Raw genomic sequence first — 24,141 nt, 5'->3', positions numbered from 1 at the left:
TTGTACATTTTCAGTTTTTAAATATGTTTGAAATACTTAAAATCTTAATTTGAGTGTTAAGAAACATGTCCTTAGCTGTCATGCCATATGAGTTGTTTTATTTTGTTATTTTTAGATTATATAATTATATAAACATTAATAAATATTGCTGGCCTGGCCAACCTGTAGTACCTTTTTGAGTATAAGTCTATTTACAGCAGAGCCATCCCTGAGAGTGTCACCTGCCATAAAACACAGGAAGAAGAAGTCGTCCCTGAACAACGCCGTCTCAGGCATATATCATCAACTACCTGGATTTCACCAAGCCCACACACAGCAGAAGACCTTAAATCTTCTAGAAGTTTGTAGAGTTAGGTGGTACTAACTACACGGGGCAGCTTCACCCCATGTATCCTATAAAATCTCTACAGGCTGCGTCTGTAGAGGCTCGCGTTAGCAACAGATATATATCAGCAGATAACTCAGTCACCTCTAATCATTTCTCAGTGAACCTGCAGCGTAGTTACTATAAAATAGAATACGACCACCAGGAAATCTTAGATTTAGGCTAAACAAAGAGTTATAGTCCGGTAGATGTGAAGATCTGGACCTCCTACGGAGCCAGCTACAACCAGCAGCCTGTGAAGCAGTGGAGTCTCGTACCAGCAGAGGAGACATAAGCGGTGTGATCAGAAGCAGGAGCAGGGATGCCGAGCGGGGCTAGCAACCAAGCTAAAAGCTAATCCTCAAAAAACGCTGCTTCCTTCCATCCTGTGTTCTAATGTCTTTTCCCTGGAAAACAAACTGGACTACCTGAAGCTGGATTTAAATATATGACGTGAGATGAGTGTTTGCATATACATCATAAACAACTTTGTCATAGACTTAAAGAAAACCAACCATTAAAGGTGTTTGACAGATTCAAAAATAGTGGAGCAATTATTATATATACATTATTTACATTTTAAGCATGATAGTAACTAAATAAACTAAATAGATTTTTCTTTTTTTACCCTTATTTCTGATGAAAGTTGTTCATATCTGCTCTAACACATCATGTTCATCTGTTTTAAAGAGAGACCAGCAACATTTATTTAGAAAATTGAAACATTTGACATTAGTTTATCATAAATAAACTGTGCAAATTTAATATTTCACAAGTTTGAAGTTTTAGACCCCAAACATTTAAATTATACTGTACTCACATTCTCAGCTTTGTTGTAATGTTAATGAGCTTCACAGAATGTCATAATTGATCTTTGGAAATGTAAGTATTGATTCATATTTGTCAATAATAAATGAACACACAGATTAACACATTCTTTTTCACCTCCCCAAATACTTTTACGTTGGATTTCTAAAAGCGTAGTGGATGCATCAGAAATTGTGATGTGGTCAGTGTTTTTACCAGAAAAGGCCTTCACTGAAGGAAGGTCATTGTTAACACAAGAGTCGTTTCACCACATTTCAATAATTATCCCATGCACTTTGGTCTCCAAAAATTCTGAAATTGTTACCAATTGTTCAGTGATTATTCAATAGACAAACAGAAAAGAGAATCTATCCTAAATAAATTCACAGTATTTATTCAAAGTGCAAAGAAAGAGGAAACAAGTGCGACAGAGAAAGGATCTAAACTCTCGACTGCTGCAGGAGGCAGATTTTGTTCATCACTGAAAAGATTCATTATCATTTTAATGCTTCCTACGAGTCATATACGTTAAACTACAGTTTCTGCACAGACTGTACTCTGAAAGACAAACAGTAATGTGTCTTTATTTATCAATTAATTTTGAAAAAGTATCTCCAATATCTCAAGACAGACACTGAGGTGCAGGTTTCCTCACATAAAAACAATGTGTTAGTTCTACAGTACACAATACAGGTTTCTTTTTTTTTTTTCTTTTTACATCTAATTTAGTTTCTAAAGCTTCTCAAAGTGCATTAAAATGACATCAGGACTAAATTTTTTTTTTTTTTCTAATTAAACAAACCACACTACCTGATTACATATCATAGGATGGGGACATTTATTAATTGAGCATAGCGTTAGTTCAGGCAGGCCTCTGACGTCAAGCCAGCCACACCTTCAGTCAACAAACTGGCCCCTTATTGGTCACAGCATACAGGAAGCACGACTTAAACCGCGACAGCTGCCTTTTACCTCCTCAGCAAGCATTGCGCAACCCACCTCCGCCCCAACTCCTCCTGGTCAGTATGTATCCAAGTAACTGGGTGTCATTTTTTTATCATTAACATATGCTGTGATCTGTTCCAGGGGGTTTCTGCTAAACCGCTCTCCTTGCTTTAGCCTTTAGCTAGGGCTCAGGGAAGGTCAGGGAGGAGTGCTCTCCCTGCCTCCGGCTTTCCATGTAAGCTCATGGAAAGGACAAGGAGGTCCCAGAACAGACCCATACCACCAAATATATGATTGTATGCATATCCATGTAAAGCACTCAAAGGCGCTATACAAATCCTAATGCACATTTATTGTAAATAAATCATTTATTTTGACTAAAGCAGTCCTGACTGAAATTTATTTCATTCATATTTACTAAATTAGTATATTTTGTCCTATTGATCTATTTATTAAAACTCTTGCATGTTTCCTGATTAACTTCAGTGCTTTGCTTCCTCATTGTTGACAAGGTTATAAATAAAATATGTAGTTATTAACAAAGCTGAGCTCCTTTCAGGGCAAACTACAGTCTAATATACACACACACAGACTAGAAACATTCCTTCAGCTCACTGTAAATACCAGCAGAAATGCACAGCTTCAGCTATTTGGAGCTATATAATGAAAAACATATGAGTCAGCTTATTCCCTGAATGACCTAAATGTATCTAAACCAAGTAGAAATGATGACATGGTAGAGGCTGAGATTATGTCAGCCTCTGCTATGGCTTTGATTAGGACTGTAATAGAGAGTGATGATAGAGTTTCAACGTTAGTGTCTGGGTTAAAAAGCTCGTCTGGTTTTTGCATCTCTGATGATCTTCACAGATCACAAACTGTGGATGTTAAAAATCCCAAAACTGCTTTGAGTAACATTAAAAACAACCTGAAAAGCATCACCAAGTGAGCCACAAGATGGAGACTCTGCAGAGACTCTTATTTCAGGTAACACAGATGAGCTTCAATAATCTATGACCCAGTCACAACTTCCCACCACTATTTTCATGTGTTTTTCACCTGTAAAATGAGAACAGCCTACAAACAGTAAGTCTGTCAGACTAACAGTACAGGCTGAAGAAATACAATAATCCCTTCACATCCAATCACCTGAGAGTATTCCTAATGTTATGGATGGAAGAAAACAGTCTCATCTTGGCAGGGGTGGACTGGCATCCGGGGACACCGGGGATTGGGCCGGTGGGCCGGGCCATGAGAAAGAGAAAAAGAAAAGGGGAATAAACAAACCTGTTTGTTTATTCCCACTTTCTTGTATCAAGTTTTGGTCGTGAAACTTTAGTATTTTACCCCTCTTTCCTGTAAATATCCCATATTTGAATGTAATAATAATTAAAAATTAAATGTAAACTGCGACCTGAAATGGCCTGGAGATTAAATAAAATTAAATAAAATTAAATAAAATTAAATAAAATTTAAAAAAATTAAATTAGATTTGATTAAATTAAATTAGTGCCGACAGCGGCAACAAACCAGGAAACAACTCATAAGAGAGATGGATGAAGACGTTATGATGAAACAACAAAGAACTGGTGTAAATATGTTGTAAAATGTGATGTAGGGTTTATCTTCCTAAAGAGCAGCAGGATGTGACACAGTTACACATTCCTTTAGATTAGTAACTGAGATTTGAACGTCTACCACAGCGGTAAGAATCACGTAAATCACTTTCTATTTTGGCGATATAGAAAACTACAAAATTGCATTTATAGATATATTTTGTATAAAAATACTAGTTTTAGGAGTCACTGCTTTTACTTCTCAGACACATGTAAATGTCAGTTAGATGGATTAATGAGTGCGTTCTAACCCAGACCTTCACCATAACAAGCTACACTACAGAACTCACTCACACGTGCTGTCTCTTACAGGAGAAAAAGCCAAAAGTAGCACATATTGTGCAGTTGTTTGTTAATAAATGTGTCTGTGTAGCATTTTGGATCAGCAAATTTAATCCAGAATTGTCTTTCTGGTCATACGTCATTTGAAATATTACTGAGATTTATATAATTTATCAACATTTTGAGAAAATATATTGAGACCCCCAGTCCTAGTAGGAATGTTCACAGCATTTCAATGTTAATAAAGGTCCTCCCACCAGATTCTAATCACATCATTGTATTTAATAAGTGGTTGATAAGTGGATATTTTAGATTTCTTGTACAATTGTCTTAAAATGAAAAGTGATACTGGAGTATGGGGGGTATTGTATCAATGAGCGTTTGCATTAAAATCATTTCATGCTGTAAAATCACTTTACTGATGTAATTATTTTACTGTAAGCTACTTAAGGGTTCAAGTTAATGGTTCATTTACGATTATGGTCCAAAGCAACATCAAATGCAGTTTTTTTCATCAAGGGACATGAAACTTGTGTTGCTGGCTGGCCCCCCACACCACACATGACGTGGGCTCTATTCTCCCACACTGAAAAATACACTTTATTTCACTAATATTAAGTTAAACTTAATGCCACTATCAAGTGAAATGTACTTAACTTGAAATTAATGAAGATATTAAGTCAATGTTGTTTGTTATATATCATTTTGATGTTGTATTTACTCAAACAAATGAAGTAAAATTAATTAAGTTTTTCCATAAACAGAAATATCACCAACATGAAAATATGAAGTACTATTTATATATTTGTAATATTTACTGTTATGAAAAATATATGTAGATTTGAATCTTTTTGACACTTAAAATGTAATCAATTGTATCAAGTTTTATTACTCATCATTATGTAAATGATGCTTATTTCATTTGATAATTATGACCAGATAATATAGATTTATCACAAATCACACAACTGGAAAACAGAAGAATAAACATTTATTTACTAAAGTTCACATCTGAACAGGTCCTGTTTTAAAATATGTTTTGAATAAACAGTGTAACCTACTGTACATATATGTACATAATGGAAAATGAAGGCTATTCAAATATTATAACAGTACTTTTCTTCAATTATAAAACAGTGCTTTTCTTAAAACATCACAACACTTTTCAAACATCAGAACAGCACTTTTCAAACATTATAAGTGCTTTACAATTATTATAACAACATTTTTCTTTAACTATTGTAAGAATGCTTTTATTGAAATATTAAAGTGCAACGGCAACATTCAAAATAGCATTATGGTATTACACTTTAAACCACGAGTGTCAAATGTATGGTCTGGGGTCTAAAAGCGGCCCTGCCATAAATATTTTAAAAAGTGTCAAATGTAGTAAAAACAGGTGTTGTGGATTTCATACAGTACATGTTTTTGAGCTATGTGAAGAAGCTACAGTACCAATAGAGAAATACATTTTTCAGATTAATATTTTTTTTTATCTGTTTTCCAAATATTTTCACTAAAATTAGAGTTAATAACTTTTAAAGTATAATTAAAAGGAAGAAGAAAAACATTATGGTTCAATGTTTGCTTAAATAATTTATTTCTCTTTTTTAATAAACATTTTTTTTCAAATGAAGTAAAAGCAACTGTGGATTTTTCATTTATTTTTTATTTATTCAGTTTATTCAGGGCCCCGAGGCTCGGCCGCCGCGGCCGGTATGGCCGAGACGTGCGCAGCTCCACCTGCACGATCAGGACATGCTCTAATGAGGTGTCCCTCCACCCCACAGCCGAAACACTATAACTGGGAAGAGGTAGCAAAACAACATAAAATCAAAGCCATCAATCTTCACAATGAACCGATAATTAAATTCCTCCAACCTGTTATTGAGGATCATGGAAAGTTGGCGGCGATGAGAGACAACGTGTTTCAGTAACGGTGACTTACACCCTGACAACATCTTCCTGATGGGCAACACCACTTTACCGTGGCGTGACAGCTTTCTCACCAGGAACTCATCACTGATAAACGGTGGCACGTTTGACAGCGTGATTTTAGACGCAGGCTGCAACAGCGGCGTGACCTGCTCAAACAACCTGTTAACAGTAATAACACTCTCCACTAACAGTTGTACCTGCTCTACCTCCTCCACAAACAACACCACAGTCTTATTCATCCGGGCAGCGGACTTCATCGCGCCGTGCCCATTGATGTCCCCTCCCACTAAGGCCACGTCCTCCACACTGCACGGAGAGCCAGCACCCACTCTGATGCCGTGCTTCTGTGACAGGTGTGTGAGGACGCCAGAAACCATGACGGCATCTGAGCGGCCTGTCGCCCAGGCAAAGCTGGCCGACAAAAAAAAGACACACCAACAAAAAAAGAAAAACAAGAAAAGTGACACAGCACACAAATATAAACTATCAATATCACTCCTCACACATGAAGAAGAAGAAGAAGAAGAAGAAGAAGAAGAAGAAGAAGAAGAAGAAGAAGAAGAAGAAGAAGAAGAAGAAGAAGAAGAAGAAGAAGAAGAAGAAGAAGAAGAAGAAGAAGAAGAAGAAGAAGAAGAAGAAGAAGAAGAAGAGCTCTGCTCTCATATGAAGTGTGTCAGTCTACCTCAGGCTGTCCTTCTGTCCTCAGCATGGTGGTGCCTTTGGTCCAGGACTAGGACCTGGTCCAGACTTTAGGAGAAGGAGTTCATGGAGAGTAAGAATTATTCTTTTTTTCACCCCTTTTTGCCTTTTCCACCATCACAGGTGTAAAAATACTCATTATCTACTCAAGTAGAAGTACTGTTACTACTATTGAATTTGTACTCAAGTACAAGTAAGTCATAAACAGACCATAATATTATTTATTCTATCTACCTATTAAGAACTGTTGCACATACTCTCTTTGCACTGATATATTTATCAGCATCCTTCTCTCTCCTGTTTTTTATTGTTTTTATTCTTGTATTTTCTTGTGGCTAAATGCAACGCAAGTTAGTTCTGCAGTTCATCTCTGATGTTATGTTGAATGACAATAAAATAATCTATCATACATACAAAACTCAAGTACAAGTAAAAAGGTTTAGGGTTAATTTTCTGAACAATTTGAGCCCATTTTTGCTTATTTTTACCCTTTTTCTGCAACTACACCAAACTCACCATATTTTAACCTATTTTCATCAATTTTTCTTGCCATATTTTTGCTCCTTTTAATGCATTTTTGCTACATTATCCCCATTTTTACCACTTCATCAAATTTCAATGCCTTTTCTACCCATTTGTTCTGATTTCAAGACATTTTCAGCACTTTAAACCCTGTACACCACTTTTCCATCTATTGTTGCATATGTTGACCCATTATTGTCATTTTTAACCTATTTTCACCATATTGCATGATTATTTTTGCAAATTTAACCACATTCACAATGTCAGGTCCATCATTGGCCAGTTTAAACTAATTGTTCCTGCACTGATGTAAAAATGTTCTCTTTTATTTTTCAAATTGAAAATATGTACTTATTGATGACAAAAAAAACGTATTTTCTTGCAAAGACAAGGACACAAAGAAAGTGAAAATGAATGCCAGTCTAAAATTAGAACCACCTCATGTCATCAGTGTGACATTCTACAAAAACAAACAGCTCTCCAGTATTTGTGTTGGAGGAAATAAAATACAATATTTTCATTTCCTTGCTCATCTTGCCCTGATCTGTGTTTTTTTTTTTTTCTCTGGTGTTTGTCAGAGTGACTGCTGGGTAACAGACAGATGGAGGAGGAGGTCACTGTGAAAGTGATCAACACCTCACAGACCAAAGAATGTGCAGACAATGTGAAGGAGGAGGTTTGTGTTCACAAGGTGAGTTGGTCACGATGCTGCTAATAATGTAAGGTTTTCCTAATGCGAGCAAGGGATGAATATTTTTGGAAAATAATCTAATTCTGATTATTTTATTTTTCCTCAATATGGTGATTGTGATTTAATTTGCTATTTTTTTCAAGGTCCTCTTCTCATGTATTTTTCAACAAACATAATCAATAAATCAATGTAAAGTGTTCTATTAAACAATATCAGATGTATTATACATACATTGCCTAAAGGATATTGGGATAAAGGAAAATAAGTCTTGTAAGCATTCACCATGACAACGTAACAAAATTCTGCCAAAAAGAATTAAAAACTAAAGTGCAGGAAAAGTAAGCAGAGCAAATATGTTCTTAAACAAATAGTTTTCTTTGTAGTTCTGCCAACTTATTGCCAGACAATGACACTGACTGTGTATTACTGTACTTTATTATCTCTATTGATATTTTCTGCTCTTTCAGGTGCTAAACCACCCAAACATGGTCCGATTATTTGGTCATCAGAAAGAAGGGCCGATGGTTTATCTGTTCCTGGAGTACTGCAGTGGAGGACAGCTGTTTGACCCAATCAGTAACACATAGACCTGCTGCATCTTTAGTCTCCTCTAGATTGTTTGTATTGAGTTTCACTTCATCTCAGCCACAATATTACATTTTGTAGTGTGGAATGTTAGAAAAGGCTTGATTAAGTGAACAGTAGCAAACAGTAGGTATGAGAAAAACTGGCCCATTTATTATTGACCAATGGGTTACATGAGCTTTAAAGCTGGGGTACTCAAATGATTTTCTTTAATTAAAAAAAAGATTCCTATTAGCATCAGATAGTATATAGTAAAAGTAAAAATTTATGAAAAAATCGTACGTCTGCGTGCAGTCTGTGCCTTATAATTAATTATTTAGTTAATAAAACCCTAGAAGACAAAATGTTGACGGTCACCCCCTCCAGCTTCAATCACAGGATTTAGAGAAAGGAGGGGTGAGCAGAGCCCACGAAGGAGCCTCCTCATTGGCTGCTGTGATATATAGTGAAGCGTGTGCACGGTGCAAACTTGTTTTCAGTCTTGGACCAACTTTGAACGTGCAAGTGGCTGTTTTCCTTCTAGACAGGTAATCTAATGTTCCATTTTACTATATTTTATGTGCATCCTTTTGCGTAGCGACGTGTTTTACTGGTAGTGCACGTTCAGCTCTATTGCGCGATTTTGTACACTTCCATGAGAGGAGGAGACAGGGAGGGATTATCAGAGTGGGGGGTGGGATTCACGGTTTGGTTCAAGAATCAGGTAGTGAAGCTTTAATTTGAAAAGAAAGAATATTCTACAATTGAATAAAATAAATAAAAACTAAATTAAAGGACCCTAAAAAATAACATCAATGAATCCAATAAAAACAATTATATTTTAAAAGTGCACAATAAGCCTATATATAGACTGAGTTATTTTGTCATTTTGTTTTTTTACACGTTTTGTTTGTTTTGCTTTTTATTTTGTGTTTTTACAATTTTTAGTATTATTTGGAGTTTGTGAGTTTCTGTGGTTTTTCTGTCATTTTTAATTTGTGAGGGGGTTTAGATTTTTTAATTTTTTTTATTTCAGATTTTTCAGGTTTTTTGTCATATTTTGTTTTTTATGTATATTTTTATTATTTTTGTTCTTTTCAAAATATTTTTACAATTTTTAGTTTTTTGGGGTGTTTTTTTTTTTAGATTTTTTTTTTAATTTTTGCTATTTTTATTTTTTTAAAGATTTTTTGTGATGATTTTGAAGGTTTTTTTTTGTTTTGTTTTTTAAACCAACATTTTTTCTACAATGTAGATTTTAGATGCAGATAATCCGACACTTGATTAGGACACATTTATCATTCTTTTAATTGCCTCTATTAGTGGATAGAACCATTTTGGTGAATCAACCTAAACTAAATTTATAATTTTGTCTCTTTACTGATAAGTTTATTCTAACCTGACTTTAGCCTTTGTTGTTTTGTGATAGTTTTTTTACTATTATTTAAAGAGCCAGATGTTGGGATGGCAGAGACACACACAGGTTTCAAACATCTGTCATTGTTAAAGTGCATAAGGTTCAGTTATGTAAATCATAGTTCTGTTTTATTATTCTTACAGAAGAACCATCACGGTGTCGGTATCACACACAGTGACATAAACCAGAGAACATTCTGCTGAACGATAACGATGAGGTCAGACCTGAGTTTACTGGAACATTCTAAAGATTTTCTTTATAAATTCTATCTTGTTTTTTTGATAATCTGAAGCTCACCGACTTCAGCCTCGCCACCATGTTTTGTTTCAAAGAGCGAGAGCGTCTACTGAGTCGCCTCTGTGGGACGCTTCCATATGTGGCCCCAGAGCTTCTCAGCCAATCAGAGTACAGAGCTTAATCTGCTGATATCTGGGCCTGTGACATCGTCCTCACTGCCATGCTGACTAGAGGTGAGAGTAGGAGTCTGTGAAAACAATACATCATCATCCATCCCAGCATATTTAGGGTCAAAGGCTAATCTCATTATAATATAAAACAAAGACATTGTGAAATACATTCAGACAGAATGGAGCTGATTTATTCTATTGTCACTGTGATCCACCTCATTCCTGGGCCCGCTGGTACTAAATATAGGTGCCATTTTAACATGTGGTCAAAAGATGAAAAACTAACAAATAATTATTGTTTGTAGCTCAGCTGTTTTACACAGTGATACACACAATTACACACAGTGATACACACAGTGATACACACAGTTACACACAGTGATATACACAGTGATACACACAGTTACACACACAGTGATACACACAATGATACACACAGTGATACACAGTTACACACACAGTGATACACACAGTGATACACACAGTGATACACAGTTACACACACAGCGATACACACAGTGACAGTGATACACACAGTGACACACACAGTGACAGTGATACACACAGTGACAGTGATACACACAGTTACACACACAGTGATACACACAGTTACACACACAGTGATACACACAGTGACACACACAGTGACAGCGATACACACAGTGAAAGTGATATACACAGTGACAGTGATACACACAGTTACACACACAGTGATACACACAGTTACACACACAGTGATACACACAGTTACACACAGTGACACACACAGTGACACACACAGTGACAGTGATACACGCAGTGACACACAGTTACACACACAGTGATACACACAGTGATACACACAGTGACAGCGATACACACAGTGACAGTGATACACGCAGTGATACACAGTTACACACACAGTGATACACACAGTGACAGCGATACACACAGTGACAGTGATACACACAGTGAAAGTGTGTATCTGTTGTAATATCTGTAATATAAGTCATGCCTTTTTCATTTAAAAATGTTGCCTTGATGGGTACTCGTACTTTGTATATTTCTAAATCACTAATTTTATTTGTACAAGTGCGTTTTAAAAGAAGTAAAGTGGTTTATTACATTTCTACACCAACCGCTACTGAGTAAATTATTTTCTGTTTTAAAATGATCAACAGACATTGTGAAACTGCAGAAAATGAAATGACCAGACAACAACAAATGCATCACATCATAGCCGACCAACCAGATTTTTTTTTTTTTTTCTTGTCTGCACATGCTGTCAAAGGTCAACACTACAAGAAGTGCAATCATTATGAGACAGCAATGCATGTTTTGTTATTGCAATAAAATAAATAGATTTCAATGTATTGCTTAATTGTGACCATCACCAGCCCTCCCTAAGGAAGGGTAAGAAATCTTTTATTATAGGGAGGATATAAAAAGGGAGAGCAGTGTTACACCTAAGTGGAGGGGGAGGGGGGGAGCAGGGAGGAGAGACTCAAGGTAGGAAATAGAAAGGGTGGGAAAGAATAGACTATCCCACAGTGAGGGTGAGATGTGACTCTGTAGAACATATTGTGCTTATTATGTTGTGCAATCAAGCCGGTGGCTGTGGACAGGGGGAACGAATGAGTGGAAATACCCAAAGCAGGTATTTTGGATTAACGCATCTAAAGTTAAACCCAGTTTGAGTTTTATCCCACAACCCAAGGCGTGCCAGTGCATCGTAGACCAGTATATTTGCAAAACCAGGAACTGCCCCGGGCCTGCAGATGCAGCCAGGCCAGCAGAAAGAGCGGGGGCCAGGGAGCCCCAGGCCATCCTCCCACGGCCGAGCAGCCCCCCAGACGCTCCCAAGATCCCAGGCCGGGAGGCAGCCACAGCCCCAGCACACACACATCCAAAGAAGTCCCAAGCAGCCGAGCACCCAGCGCATCCCGCCACCGACCCCAACCACCCAAACCCAAGGCCCCCCGCCAGCATCCCGTCCCCTCCACCCACCCACACCCAAGTACCCAACCCCCCGAGGGGAGGGCCCAGCAGAGGAGCCAAGGCCCACGCCCAGCAGACGGCCATTATTTATTTATTTATTTTTTAATTTACATTTTGACAAACCTTTTATTTAATACAGATGCCTTTGTGGAAAATAAATTAGATTCCAATTATGAAAGATTTCATTTTTTTCCTTTTTTGGTTTCTACATGAGATGTTTACTGTATGTAAGGGAACCAACAATAACTGTGGGGGTGAAAGTAACTAGTAACTTTGACTTTGAGTACTATTTCATTGAGCTACTTTTTACTTGTACTTGAGTATTTTTTGTGTGACTTACTTGTACTTCTACTTGAGGATATATTAGTACTCTGGCCATACCAGCCTGTCATTCCCCGATCCCGTTAGATCTCGGAAGCTAAGCAGGTCTGGGCCTGGTTAGTAGTTGGATGGGAGACCACTGAGAATTCCAGGTGCCACAGTGGGGTGGCAGTCACCCCAGTGGTATCTGTCATTGTGCCCTTGGGCAAGGCACTTCACCTACATTGCCTAGTATGAATGTGTGAGTGAGTGTTGGTGGTGGTCGGAGGGGCCGATGGCGCACTATGGCAGCCTCGCTTCCGTCAGTCTGCCCCAGGGCAGCTGTGGCTACAATAGTAGTTTACCACCACTAAGTGGGGAGTGAAAGAATAATGCCTTAATTCTGTAATTCTGTCTATGATAAAGCGCTATATAAAACTGATGCATTATTATTATTTTTATTAAGTTTTTGTCCAACAGCAAGTAAATGTTCATTAGTTTTCTATTGTTGTATAAGACGCTCCCTCATTGGTAGTATTTATGCCTGATGTAACAGTCTATACATACAGTATATCCACTATGAGGAGTAAAATGTGTGTGTGTGTTTGCATTATTTAATTTAATATATTTGATCTTCCTATGTTAATATGACACACATTTAATCACAAAAGGCAGCTTTGATCAGATCAATGTTGACAGGTTGTCATGGCAACTCAGGCTAAAATGGAAGCTCAATGTTGACAGGTTGTCTTGTCAACTTAGGCTAAAATAGAAACTCAATGTTGACAGGTTGTCATAGCAACTCAGGCTAAGATGAAAGCTGCAGAATCTCCACCATTCTACAGAATCTCCTCGTGCACCATCAGAAACGACTAAAGTAGTTTTAATAATATAGATTAACGTTGACCAGCAGATGTCATCAGTGAGCAACGTTTGAGACCAAAGTAAGTTTCTAACAATAATAATGTCAACTTTAATGACTAATTTAGTGATTTCCAGTGAGTAAATACTGCTTGTTTTAATCTAAATGTGTTTACATATTTAGTAATAATCTTGTGCGAATGAGCTGATATTGAATGATCTTTGGAACGACTTTGTCATAAAAGCTCATTAAATTTATTCATTTTAACATTTAACATTTAGTCTGAATTGAATCATTATATACAGTGTGTGTGTGTGTGTGTTAGCGGCATATAATATATACATCAGAAACTATAACAGAATGTCTCACTGCATGTAAAGCTACATATTATTATTATTATTATTATTATTACGTATTATGACAGGCCCATATTTCACTGGCCTCAAATCAACAGGAACAAGTATTTATTAATTTTAATGTGACACATTTAACATGTGATCATTACTTTGTTTTATTCCAAGATATAAATTGTAAATTGAGGAAACATTGGAATTGAGCTGCTGAAAGGAAGTGACGGATTGCTGCTCTGCTGCTTTTTATGGGAACACCTTTAAACACTGAAGGGCTTAATTATGGGACATCTAACGTCAAAGGTAAGTGACAATTTTCTAACTGGTTTCTGCATTTAGCTCATTTTGTTAACATTTAAAACAGGGATTCACGTTTAACAACATGCTATATATAATTGTATACAATATGTTTCAAGGCTGTAGCTATTGAATATTTTTGTAATCCAGTATTCTACTGAAAATTCTGCAGATTAACAATTTTTTTAGTTAAAGAGAAATTATATTTATACATGACAAACCAACATATTTGATGTAGGAATGAATGAACCATTTGTTTCCTTTTTTAGACAATCAACACTTTTGCTTTTTAGCAAACGGCAATTGCATCTCAGGAAATGTGACTAGTTAATATAAAAATGAATAAAACCAACAGAATAACATAACTTTCTACTTCTGCCAAGTCCAAACATCTTCTCAGATATCTACAACTACATAGATATCTTTATTTGAGGAACATTGAAGATAACTTGAACTAAAGTTTAGACTTGGTAACGTGACGTTTTCCATATCTTTAACTTTCATTCTACGGAGTCCAAATGAGGTTTGATATAAATGTAATGTTCATTTTGAAAAAAAAAAAACAGGATTGAAGTGCAAATATATCTAACCAGTTTCCAGGTTAGAGATTAAATATGTAAACAGTTTGCCATTGGTTTCCATCATCTACCACCCACCACTAAAAGTCATGTGATGTGTGATATCATCTAAGAAAGGTCTCTACTGCTCATGGGGAATGTATTTTTTTTAATATAAATTAGCCGTGAATGGATTAAAAAATAACCAATCAATTGCAAATCTGACTAAATAATCACAATTAATCACAATTTGTGAATTTCAGTCACAAGTTGCACAGAAATTACGTGTATTTATAAGTTACAAGTAAAGTAATTTAATTTGTTCCCAAACAAAATTGTCAAATGTATTGGTTTAAACCATACAAATTACTTTTATTGTGCCTGTGCATGGTGTGTTTTTGTGCATATGCTGTGGAGTGTCACTAAGTTTGCAGTGTGTGTTCATGTAGTGATTGTGTAAATATTTAGGATAGAAAATTGTGACCGATGGAACTGACACACCCCCCTACTCAGATCAATTACGCACGGGTGCGCTGAACCTATCAAAGGTGTTCCTGGGATAGTAGGTGGGAATATAAAAGGAACATTGAGGAGTCAATGGGGGAAAGAAAAACAGTGACCAGAGAAAGATACCACGCGAGGAGCAGGCAGAGGACTCTATGCGATTGGCGACACACGGGAGCGTGCACAAGGAAGTAGTGATCCTCCCCAGAGATCTGGAGACGCACGGGCAACAGGACGCCGAGGCGGTGGATCGGCGGATGGATACTGATACGCGCACAAACAGCTGAGTAAAGGAATGTGTTCTATCCTCATGAGCGAAAGGCTGAGCATAGTGCCGATGTGTTGCTTCGCCTGAAGAGCTGTTTTACTGTTTTGACAGCGCATCGTTGGACGTCGTCAGCGGAGGTGCCGGGGATTCCGGAAGAGACGGTGCCACGCCTACACCGCTGCAGACCCGTCGAAGAGTTGCCGTTGGAGACGTGCCAGCGCACGCAGGAGGAGGACTGATACGCACATTAACAGCTGACGCACCGCTGGACGCTGTCGGAAGACGTGCCGGGGTCAACAGGAGAGACGGTGCCACGCCTACCAGGCAACAGAGCGCACCGTGGGACGCCGACGGAACGCACCGACATCTGGGATAGGAGCTACGGATTTACTTCAAGCCCACTCCCCTTCCTACTTGGGACTAGTACTTTCCAGCGGACGGGATAAGTACCTTGGACAGGGCTAGACACACCAACGGAGCTACTTTTAGATACTGTTTTAAAGATTTTAATGATGCAGAGACTCATTTTCTAATACACTAACACTATTAAAAATATATCTAAAAGGAACCAAACTGGCTGTGTTGCATTCTTAAACAGTGAAACCAAAGCTGGGTCTGACCATCGCACAATTGTGCGACAGTAAATTTTGGCGTTGCTCGACAGGACCCAGCACCACTGTTTGAGAATGGAACCAGGTCAGAGCAATGGGGTTAACCCACCAATTACTGCACAATTTGTGATGCCGTGGTTTATGGGAGCTGCATTCATACCCAAATTTAGTGGAGAAAAAGCGATATTTGTAGAATGGAGAGCTCAGGTAGAGGCCATGCTCAGAGCCCAGGGACTAAGCCAACAACAACAAGCAGACTTTATTTTAGGTGCATTGGAAGGAGAGCCAAAGCGAGAAATATTGCTAATAAGTAACGATGAACGGGATACTGGACAAAAAGTTTTAGAGTTATTACAGAAACTGTATGCTAAACCCAACACCAGAGCTCAACTGAGGTCCCGTTTTTTTAACTGTCGGCAATATAGTGAGGAAACCATAAGGACGTTTGTACTACGCTTGAGAGAGCTCTTCTTTAGTTGGCAACGACAAGAAGAGGGTGAGGCAGAAACTGAATTACTATTAGATCAACTAATAGTTGGTTTGAGGGCAGGCCCGGTGAAACAGGAGCTAGCTCGACATTTGCGCCGTCACCCTGGATTTTCATTTGAGGAAGCCTGTAGAGAAGTATTAGCGTTAGAACAGGAGCTACAGATGGAGGAGGGCATAGGCGTACAACGAATAATGGCTCCGGCTGCAAAAGACTCTCAGGTTTTAGAGTGGGAACGAATGGAGAAAAAAATATACTCGCAATTACAAGTAGATTTAATGGGCGAAGTAAAGAAAGGAGTGGTTATTGTAAAAGATGAATGCCTTGGACCAGAAAAAGGTATCCTTGGAATGAACATTATAAAGCCACTGTGGTCTATTCTGAACCAGAGCAACCATCCAGGACTGGTTGTTTTCAGGACCAATCTTCCATCAAAAGAGGGAACGGTGTGGGCTCAAGCTCTAACTGAATGTCAAAGGGTGGCCACCAGAGACTCCGGCCCACCTTACGAAAGCATAGTAAGACTCCCAAAACAGTCCCCAGTAGTAATCCCACCAGAGTCAGAGATGATTGTCTGGATGCAAGTAGTAGAAGGGACAAAGAATCAGCCCCTAGTGATGGTGGAACCACTTTCTGATAATGAGACTGAGTTTCAGGTGGCACGATCCTTGGTGAGACTCGAAGATGGACGGGTCCCCTGCCGCCTCTGCAACCCCAATCCATATTCTGTGGAAATTCCACAACGACGACCATTGGCTAAAGTATTGGAGATAAAGTTGGATGACGTTCGAGGGGAACAGGAGTTGACGATTCACCACATTGAAGCGGATGTGGTCGAAGTAGCTGTAAGACAAGTGAGTGTACCAGATATTGATGGGGAAGGTGTTCATCCTGTGATGTCTTTACAGGGGGACAGACTGACAGCTGAACAACAAACAGAGATGACTAAAATGTTGCAAAGATGGAGTACGGTGTTCGCTAAACATGAAGAGGACTTCGGCCACACTGGAGTTGTTAAACATCAGATCCCCACTGGCTCGGCACCCCCGAGTCGGGAAAGATACCGGCCAGTGCCTCCGACCCTATATGCAGAACTTCGTGCTTTGCTACAACATATGTTGGATGGAGGAGTGGTAAGAGAGAGTGTAAGCCCTTGGGCAGCCCCAGTTGTTCTCGTAAAAAAGAAAGATGGAAGCTGGAGGTTTTGTGTGGACTTTAGGAAACTAAATGCATTGACTCACAAAGATGCTTACCCACTACCCCGCATTGAGGAATCCCTCACTGGTCTTAAATCTGCTAAATGGTATTCCACCTTGGACTTAGCTAGTGGCTATTGGCAGGTAGAAATGGACCCTGCAGATCGGGAGAAAACTGCCTTTACTACACCGTTTGGCTTATATGAGTTCGAACGTATGCCTTTCGGCCTGTGCAATGCCCCGGCGACCTTCCAAAGGCTTATGCAACGTTGCCTCGGTAATATGGTTAATGACTCACTCTTAATCTATTTGGATGATGTGGTAGTGTTCTCCTCTGATTTCAGGAGCCATATACAGCACTTGGAGGAGGTGTTTCAGAGGTTGCAGCAACACGGTCTAAAGCTCCAGCCTAAGAAGTGTCACCTGTTCCAGCGGCAGGTGGCCTACCTAGGCCATATCATTAGTGAGAGAGGGGTGGCTACTGACCCTGCCAAAACCACGGTGGTGAGCGAATGGCCAATACCAGAAACAGCCAAACAGGTAAAATCTTTTCTGGGATTTGCTGGCTACTACAGACGTTTTATCCCTGCATTCTCCAAAGTTGCTGCTCCTCTTCATACACTGACACGTGGCACTTCTGTCAAAGGGAAAAGTAATGTGCCCATAGAGTGGTCTGGAGACTGTCAAACGGCATTTGACCAGTTAAAAAACTTATTGGTAAAGGCTCCAATACTGGCCTATGCCGACTTTTGCCAACCCTTTAATTTGTACACTGACGCTAGTCTGGAGGGATTGGGTGCGGTGCTCGCTCAAGTACAGGAGGGTAAGGAGCGTGTAATTGCCTATGCCAGCCGCAGCCTCCACCCCACTGAACGCAATGACCAAAACTATAGCTCCTTTAAACTTGAGTTGTTGGCAATGAAGTGGGCCATCACTGATAAATTTAAAGACTACTTGTATGGCACTGAATTTACTGTCTTTACAGACAATAATCCACTGGCACACCTAGAAACTGCAAGACTGGGAGCAGTGGAACAACGTTGGGTGGCACAACTCGCCAACTTCAAATACACCATCAAATACCGACCAGGTGCAAAGAATGGGAACGCCGATGCATTATCAAGACTGCCAGCGCAGAGGGTAATGGCAGAAACAGCTAAGGTCACAGCTGAGGAGAGCAAGGACTGGCGAGAACTCCAACACCAGGACGAAGACATTGCCCAATTCCATCAGTGGAAGGAGCAAGATGTACCTCGACCACAGGTAGACTTGTCCCCTTATATGACACGACTGTGTAAAGAATGGGAGAACATCAGACTGAAGAATGGGGTCCTGGGGCGATTAACAGTGGATCACATGGGACTAGAGGTCTTCCAAGTTCTTATCCCACCACAGGAGACTCATGAGGTGTGGAAGCAATACCACCAGAAGATGGGTCATCCTAGCAGTGCGAGAACCCTGGCCGCTGTTCGACAAAGGTGCTACTGGCCCCGGATGATCCAGGAGATCAAGGAGTGGACAGCAGCATGTTGGCACTGTTTAAGCGCCAAAGCTGGACCAGAGGTACGAGCCCCTTTAATGTCCATTAAAACCTCTTACCCATTTGAAATAGTAGGCCTTGATTATTTGTCTATTGGCTGCCCGGGGGAACAATACCCCTGTATCTTGGTAATAACGGACCTTTTTTCAAAGTACTCCTTTGCAGTGCCGACCAAGGACCAATCAGCAAGCACAACAGCACGGGCCTTGTACACCAGCATGATCCAGATCTTCGGCTGCCCGGAACGGATCCTCACGGATAGAGGTGGAGCTTTCGAGTCAGCATTAATGGGGGAATTGTGCCAACTTTATGGATGTCAAAAGAGCCGTACCACGGCCTATCACCCACAAGGAAACGGAGCTTGCGAGAGGTTTAACCAAACGCTGCTGAAATTGCTGTCGTCCATAAGTGAAACAGACCAAGCCCAATGGCACAGTAAACTGCCTGCCCTACTTCAAGCCTATAATAACACGGTGCACAGCACCACAGGGTTAACCCCACACTATGTGGTCTTTGGTAGGCATGCACGCCTTCCCATGGACTGGACCCTTGGCTTGAGGCCAACGACACAGTCACAGACATTACAGGGGTGGGCCCATCAGCACAACAAAACATTGAGCCAAGTGTACCAGTTGGTTAAAGAACAATCTCAGAAGAGACAAGGAAGAGATGCAACCCGTTATAACCGTCGAGCGACGTCTGTCCCATTACTACCAGGGGAAAGGGTCCTCCTTCGCAATTTCCGCAGGCGGGCAAAAGGAAAATTGGCACCCCGATGGTTACCAGAACCCTTTGTGGTAGTGAGGCAGCTAAGGGACGGCCACCCGGTGTATGTTGTAAAACCAGAGGGTAAGGAGGCACCCACACGCACATTACATCGCAATAACATACGACCTTGTCCCCTTACAGTGGAACATGATGCAGGAGGAGAGGTGGGAAGAGACCCTGTAACGGCCCCGCAAGACCTCATCCCACCAACATTATGGCTGCCAGGCATAGTGACCGGCACCATTATGCACCCCACACCCCAAATGCAGGATGTACCAGCAGGCCCACCTGTGTCTTCTGGGGCATTGGGGCAGGAAAATGAACCTGAACAAACAGTGGTACGCCACTCACGGAGGACAAACTTTGGGTTGCCCCCTGCTAGGTTCCGTACACAGTGAGTAGTCGGGACGACTAGGGTTAAAGGGGGGGGAAAATGTCAAATGTATTGGTTTAAACCATACAAATTACTTTTATTGTGCCTGTGCATGGTGTGTTTTTGTGCATATGCTGTGGAGTGTCACTAAGTTTGCAGTGTGTGTTCATGTAGTGATTGTGTAAATATTTAGGATAGAAAATTGTGACCGATGGAACTGACACACCCCCCTACTCAGATCAATTACGCACGGGTGCGCTGAACCTATCAAAGGTGTTCCTGGGATAGTAGGTGGGAATATAAAAGGAACATTGAGGAGTCAATGGGGGAAAGAAAAACAGTGACCAGAGAAAGATACCACGCGAGGAGCAGGCAGAGGACTCTATGCGATTGGCGACACACGGGAGCGTGCACAAGGAAGTAGTGATCCTCCCCAGAGATCTGGAGACGCACGGGCAACAGGACGCCGAGGCGGTGGATCGGCGGATGGATACTGATACGCGCACAAACAGCTGAGTAAAGGAATGTGTTCTATCCTCATGAGCGAAAGGCTGAGCATAGTGCCGATGTGTTGCTTCGCCTGAAGAGCTGTTTTACTGTTTTGACAGCGCATCGTTGGACGTCGTCAGCGGAGGTGCCGGGGATTCCGGAAGAGACGGTGCCACGCCTACACCGCTGCAGACCCGTCGAAGAGTTGCCGTTGGAGACGTGCCAGCGCACGCAGGAGGAGGACTGATACGCACATTAACAGCTGACGCACCGCTGGACGCTGTCGGAAGACGTGCCGGGGTCAACAGGAGAGACGGTGCCACGCCTACCAGGCAACAGAGCGCACCGTGGGACGCCGACGGAACGCACCGACATCTGGGATAGGAGCTACGGATTTACTTCAAGCCCACTCCCCTTCCTACTTGGGACTAGTACTTTCCAGCGGACGGGATAAGTACCTTGGACAGGGCTAGACACACCAACGGAGCTACTTTTAGATACTGTTTTAAAGATTTTAATGATGCAGAGACTCATTTTCTAATACACTAACACTATTAAAAATATATCTAAAAGGAACCAAACTGGCTGTGTTGCATTCTTAAACAGTGAAACCAAAGCTGGGTCTGACCATCGCACAATTGTGCGACAAAATCACTGTTAAATGTAGTGTGTGGTCCATGCAGACTTTAAAGATTTGTGCTATGTTAAACTTCAGTCTGTTATTACACAATATATTGGTTATTTCAAAGAAAAAAGATTGTACATTAAAATAAAATGCGCAAAAAACCTAACCTATGATTTAGAAAAATTCCAGTGTTAATACGAGAGAACTTTAGAACTAATTTGAACCTTAAACATTCAAACTATTGCACTTTTACATTCAGCTGCTGAGGCACAGCCGACTGTCCACATTACTACAGGATGACTGAATCAATGCTAAATACTAGAGGTGATCTCAGTGAGATGGACTCAGAAACATTAGTAAAGGAACGTTCCACAACAATGAGAGTGTCCTGTTAATGTGCTGCTTGTCTCTGTCCCTCAGTTTGTGGACACGTCTCCTGCCTGCAGTGGGATGTTTGAACATCACTTCCTGTGCTCCATCTGTCTGGAGGTGCTCACTGATCCAGTCACCACATCATGTGGACACAACTTCTGCAAAACATGCATCAGCACACACTGGGACACCAGTACCACCAGCAGGTGTCCCGTGTGTAATCAGGTGTTCAGCACTAAACCTCAGCTGAAGGTCAATATTATGATGCGTGAGATGGTTTCTCAGTTCAGACGTGAATCTGAGAAGAAAGCAGCAGCACCAGGAGAAGTTCTCTGTGACGTCTGCACTGGAACCAAAGTAAAGGCCCTGAAGTCCTGCCTGGACTGTGTGATCTCCTACTGTGAGACTCACCTGAAGCCTCATCTGACAGCATCAGGCCTGAGAAGACATCAGCTGGTGGAGCCTGTGGAGAACCTGGAAACCAGGATGTGTCCAAAGCACAGCAAACCTCTGGAGCTGTTCTGTCAGAGTGATCAGACACGTGTCTGCTTGATGTGTTCTGTTTTGGAGCACAGGAGTCACCAGTTAGTCCCTCTGGGAGAAGATCTGTTTGAAGACAAGAAAGTTTATCTTCAGCAGATGATCCAAAAGAGACGAGAGAAGCTGGAGGCGATCAGAGAGTCAGTGAGATTCAGGAAGGAAGCAGCAGACAGAGGGAAAGCTGAAGGTGTGGAGATGTTCACTGCTCTGATGGAGCTTGTTGAGAGAGGCCTGAAGGAGCTGATGAAGACAATGGAGGAGCAACAGGAAGCAGAAGAGAGCGAGGCTGAAGGTTTGATCAAAGAGCTGGAGGAGGAAATCTTTGAGCTGATGAAGAGAAGCTCTGAGGTGGAGCAGCTCTCCCACTCTGAAGACCACCTCCTCCAACACTTCTGCTCCCTGAAAGCTCCTCCAGCCACCAAGGACTGGACAGAGGTCATGGTCCATCCATCATCATATGAAGGAACTGTGCTGAGAGCTGTAACTCAGCTGGAGGACACACTCAGTGACAAGATGATGAAGATAAAGATGTTAGAGATGAAGAGGCTGCAGCAGTTTGCAGTAGATGTGACTCTTGATCCTCTTACAGCTCATCCTAAACTCGTCCTGTCTGATGATGGGAAACAAATTTACTTCAGTGATGTGTGGAAGAAACGTCTACACAACAAAGAGAGATTTTCTCCTTGTGCCAGTGTTTTAGGGAAACAGAATTTCAATTCAGGTAGATTTTACTTTGAGGTTCAGGTTAAAGGAAAAACTGACTGGGATTTAGGAGTGGTTAAAGAATCCATCAACAGGAAGGGAAAGATCACTCTGTGTCCTAAGAATGGTTTATGGACTGTGGCACTCAGAGATGGAAATGTGTATAAAGCATGTGAAGATCATCCAGTCATTCTTCATCTGAAGCGTGTTCCTGAGAAGGTGGGTGTGTTTGTGGACTATGAGGAGGGTGTGGTCTCCTTTTATGATGTAGATGCTGCAGCTCTGATCTACTCCTTCACTCACTGCTGCTTCACTCATAAACTACACCCATACTTTAGTCCTGGTTTAAACTATGGTGGTAAAAACTCAGCACCTCTGATCATCTGTCCTGTCAATCAAAGTGAATGATCAGTGTCATGATGAAGTCTCACCAACAATAGATTCAATGGTTCTCTGCAACCATTCACTTCTCCAGGTTGGTTACGCACTCCATCCAACCTAACATGTATGATTCTCAACAGTGGGAGGAAACATTTTATTAAAGAAGTTTCACATTTGGTGTTTGGATTGTGATGAAATAAAAGTGGATTAAAAAAAAATATTTTACAAAATGATTCATTGTACAAACGTGTTACATGTTTTATGATCAGTTAAAATGTGTTAGCGGTTAGTAAAATAGGAACATGATGATTTTTTTCTATGAAATGTAATAAAAATAAGATGCTCAGGTTATCTAAGGAGTTTTTGTAAGTCCATCTAAGTTTAATTTGTAATTGTGTTGAGTATAACTGTGGTACATTTTATTTTTAAGTGTTGTATGTGGGTATAAATGTTGATATATAAAACTATGTACACTTTTCTTTTTCTTTTGTTTTTTGTCATATTACTTTTGAAACCTACATGTAAAAGAGGGTGATTGAACGTCGAAGAAGTATTCTCTGTTTATCCAGGTTTACTTAATTTTAATTGAATTTAACTGTTTTTTTTTGTTTGTTTTTTTTATTTCTCTTTAAATTTTCTTTCAAGAAAAAAGCACTTGTAAAGATCACAGGCATCTATACACTTTATTAT

General features: G+C 40.3%; 1 protein-coding gene and 1 pseudogene across 2 annotated transcripts; both read left to right on the top strand.

Moving 5' to 3' along the window:
• Nucleotides 1-12,596: 12,596 nt before the first annotated feature.
• On the top strand, nt 12,597-12,714 carry LOC114459403 (uncharacterized; annotated as a pseudogene).
• A 705-nt stretch (nt 12,715-13,419) lies between these two features.
• LOC114459376 (E3 ubiquitin-protein ligase TRIM39-like) lies at nt 13,420-23,572 on the top strand. Of its 2 annotated transcripts, XM_028441647.1 has the most exons (3): nt 13,420-13,473; nt 13,913-14,044; nt 21,877-23,572. In XM_028441647.1, the coding sequence occupies exons 2-3, from the start codon at nt 14,024-14,026 to the stop codon at nt 23,476-23,478; spliced, it is 1,623 nt and encodes a 540-aa protein (XP_028297448.1). In that variant the 5' UTR covers nt 13,420-13,473; nt 13,913-14,023; the 3' UTR covers nt 23,479-23,572. The 2 variants fall into 2 exon arrangements, with proteins under 2 accessions (XP_028297448.1, XP_028297449.1); XM_028441648.1 differs by lacking the exon at nt 13,420-13,473 and having other exon boundaries at nt 13,790-14,044; nt 21,903-23,572.
• The last annotated feature ends 569 nt before the right edge of the window (nt 23,573-24,141 follow it).

This window comes from Gouania willdenowi, unplaced genomic scaffold, assembly GCF_900634775.1.
Source record: "Gouania willdenowi unplaced genomic scaffold, fGouWil2.1 scaffold_309_arrow_ctg1, whole genome shotgun sequence".
In the NCBI taxonomy this organism is placed as follows: Eukaryota; Metazoa; Chordata; class Actinopteri; order Blenniiformes; family Gobiesocidae; genus Gouania; species Gouania willdenowi.
Note: the sequence above shows the minus strand (reverse complement) of the source record. Positions and strands in the feature narration are given on the sequence as shown.

Excerpts from the sequence above, each read along its gene's own strand:
- LOC114459376 (XM_028441647.1), top strand. The coding sequence starts at position 14,024 with ATGGGACATCTAACGTCAAAG. Across the intron at positions 14,045-21,876 it reads TGGGACATCTAACGTCAAAG|TTTGTGGACACGTCTCCTGC; the intron begins GTAAGTGACAAT and ends TCTGTCCCTCAG.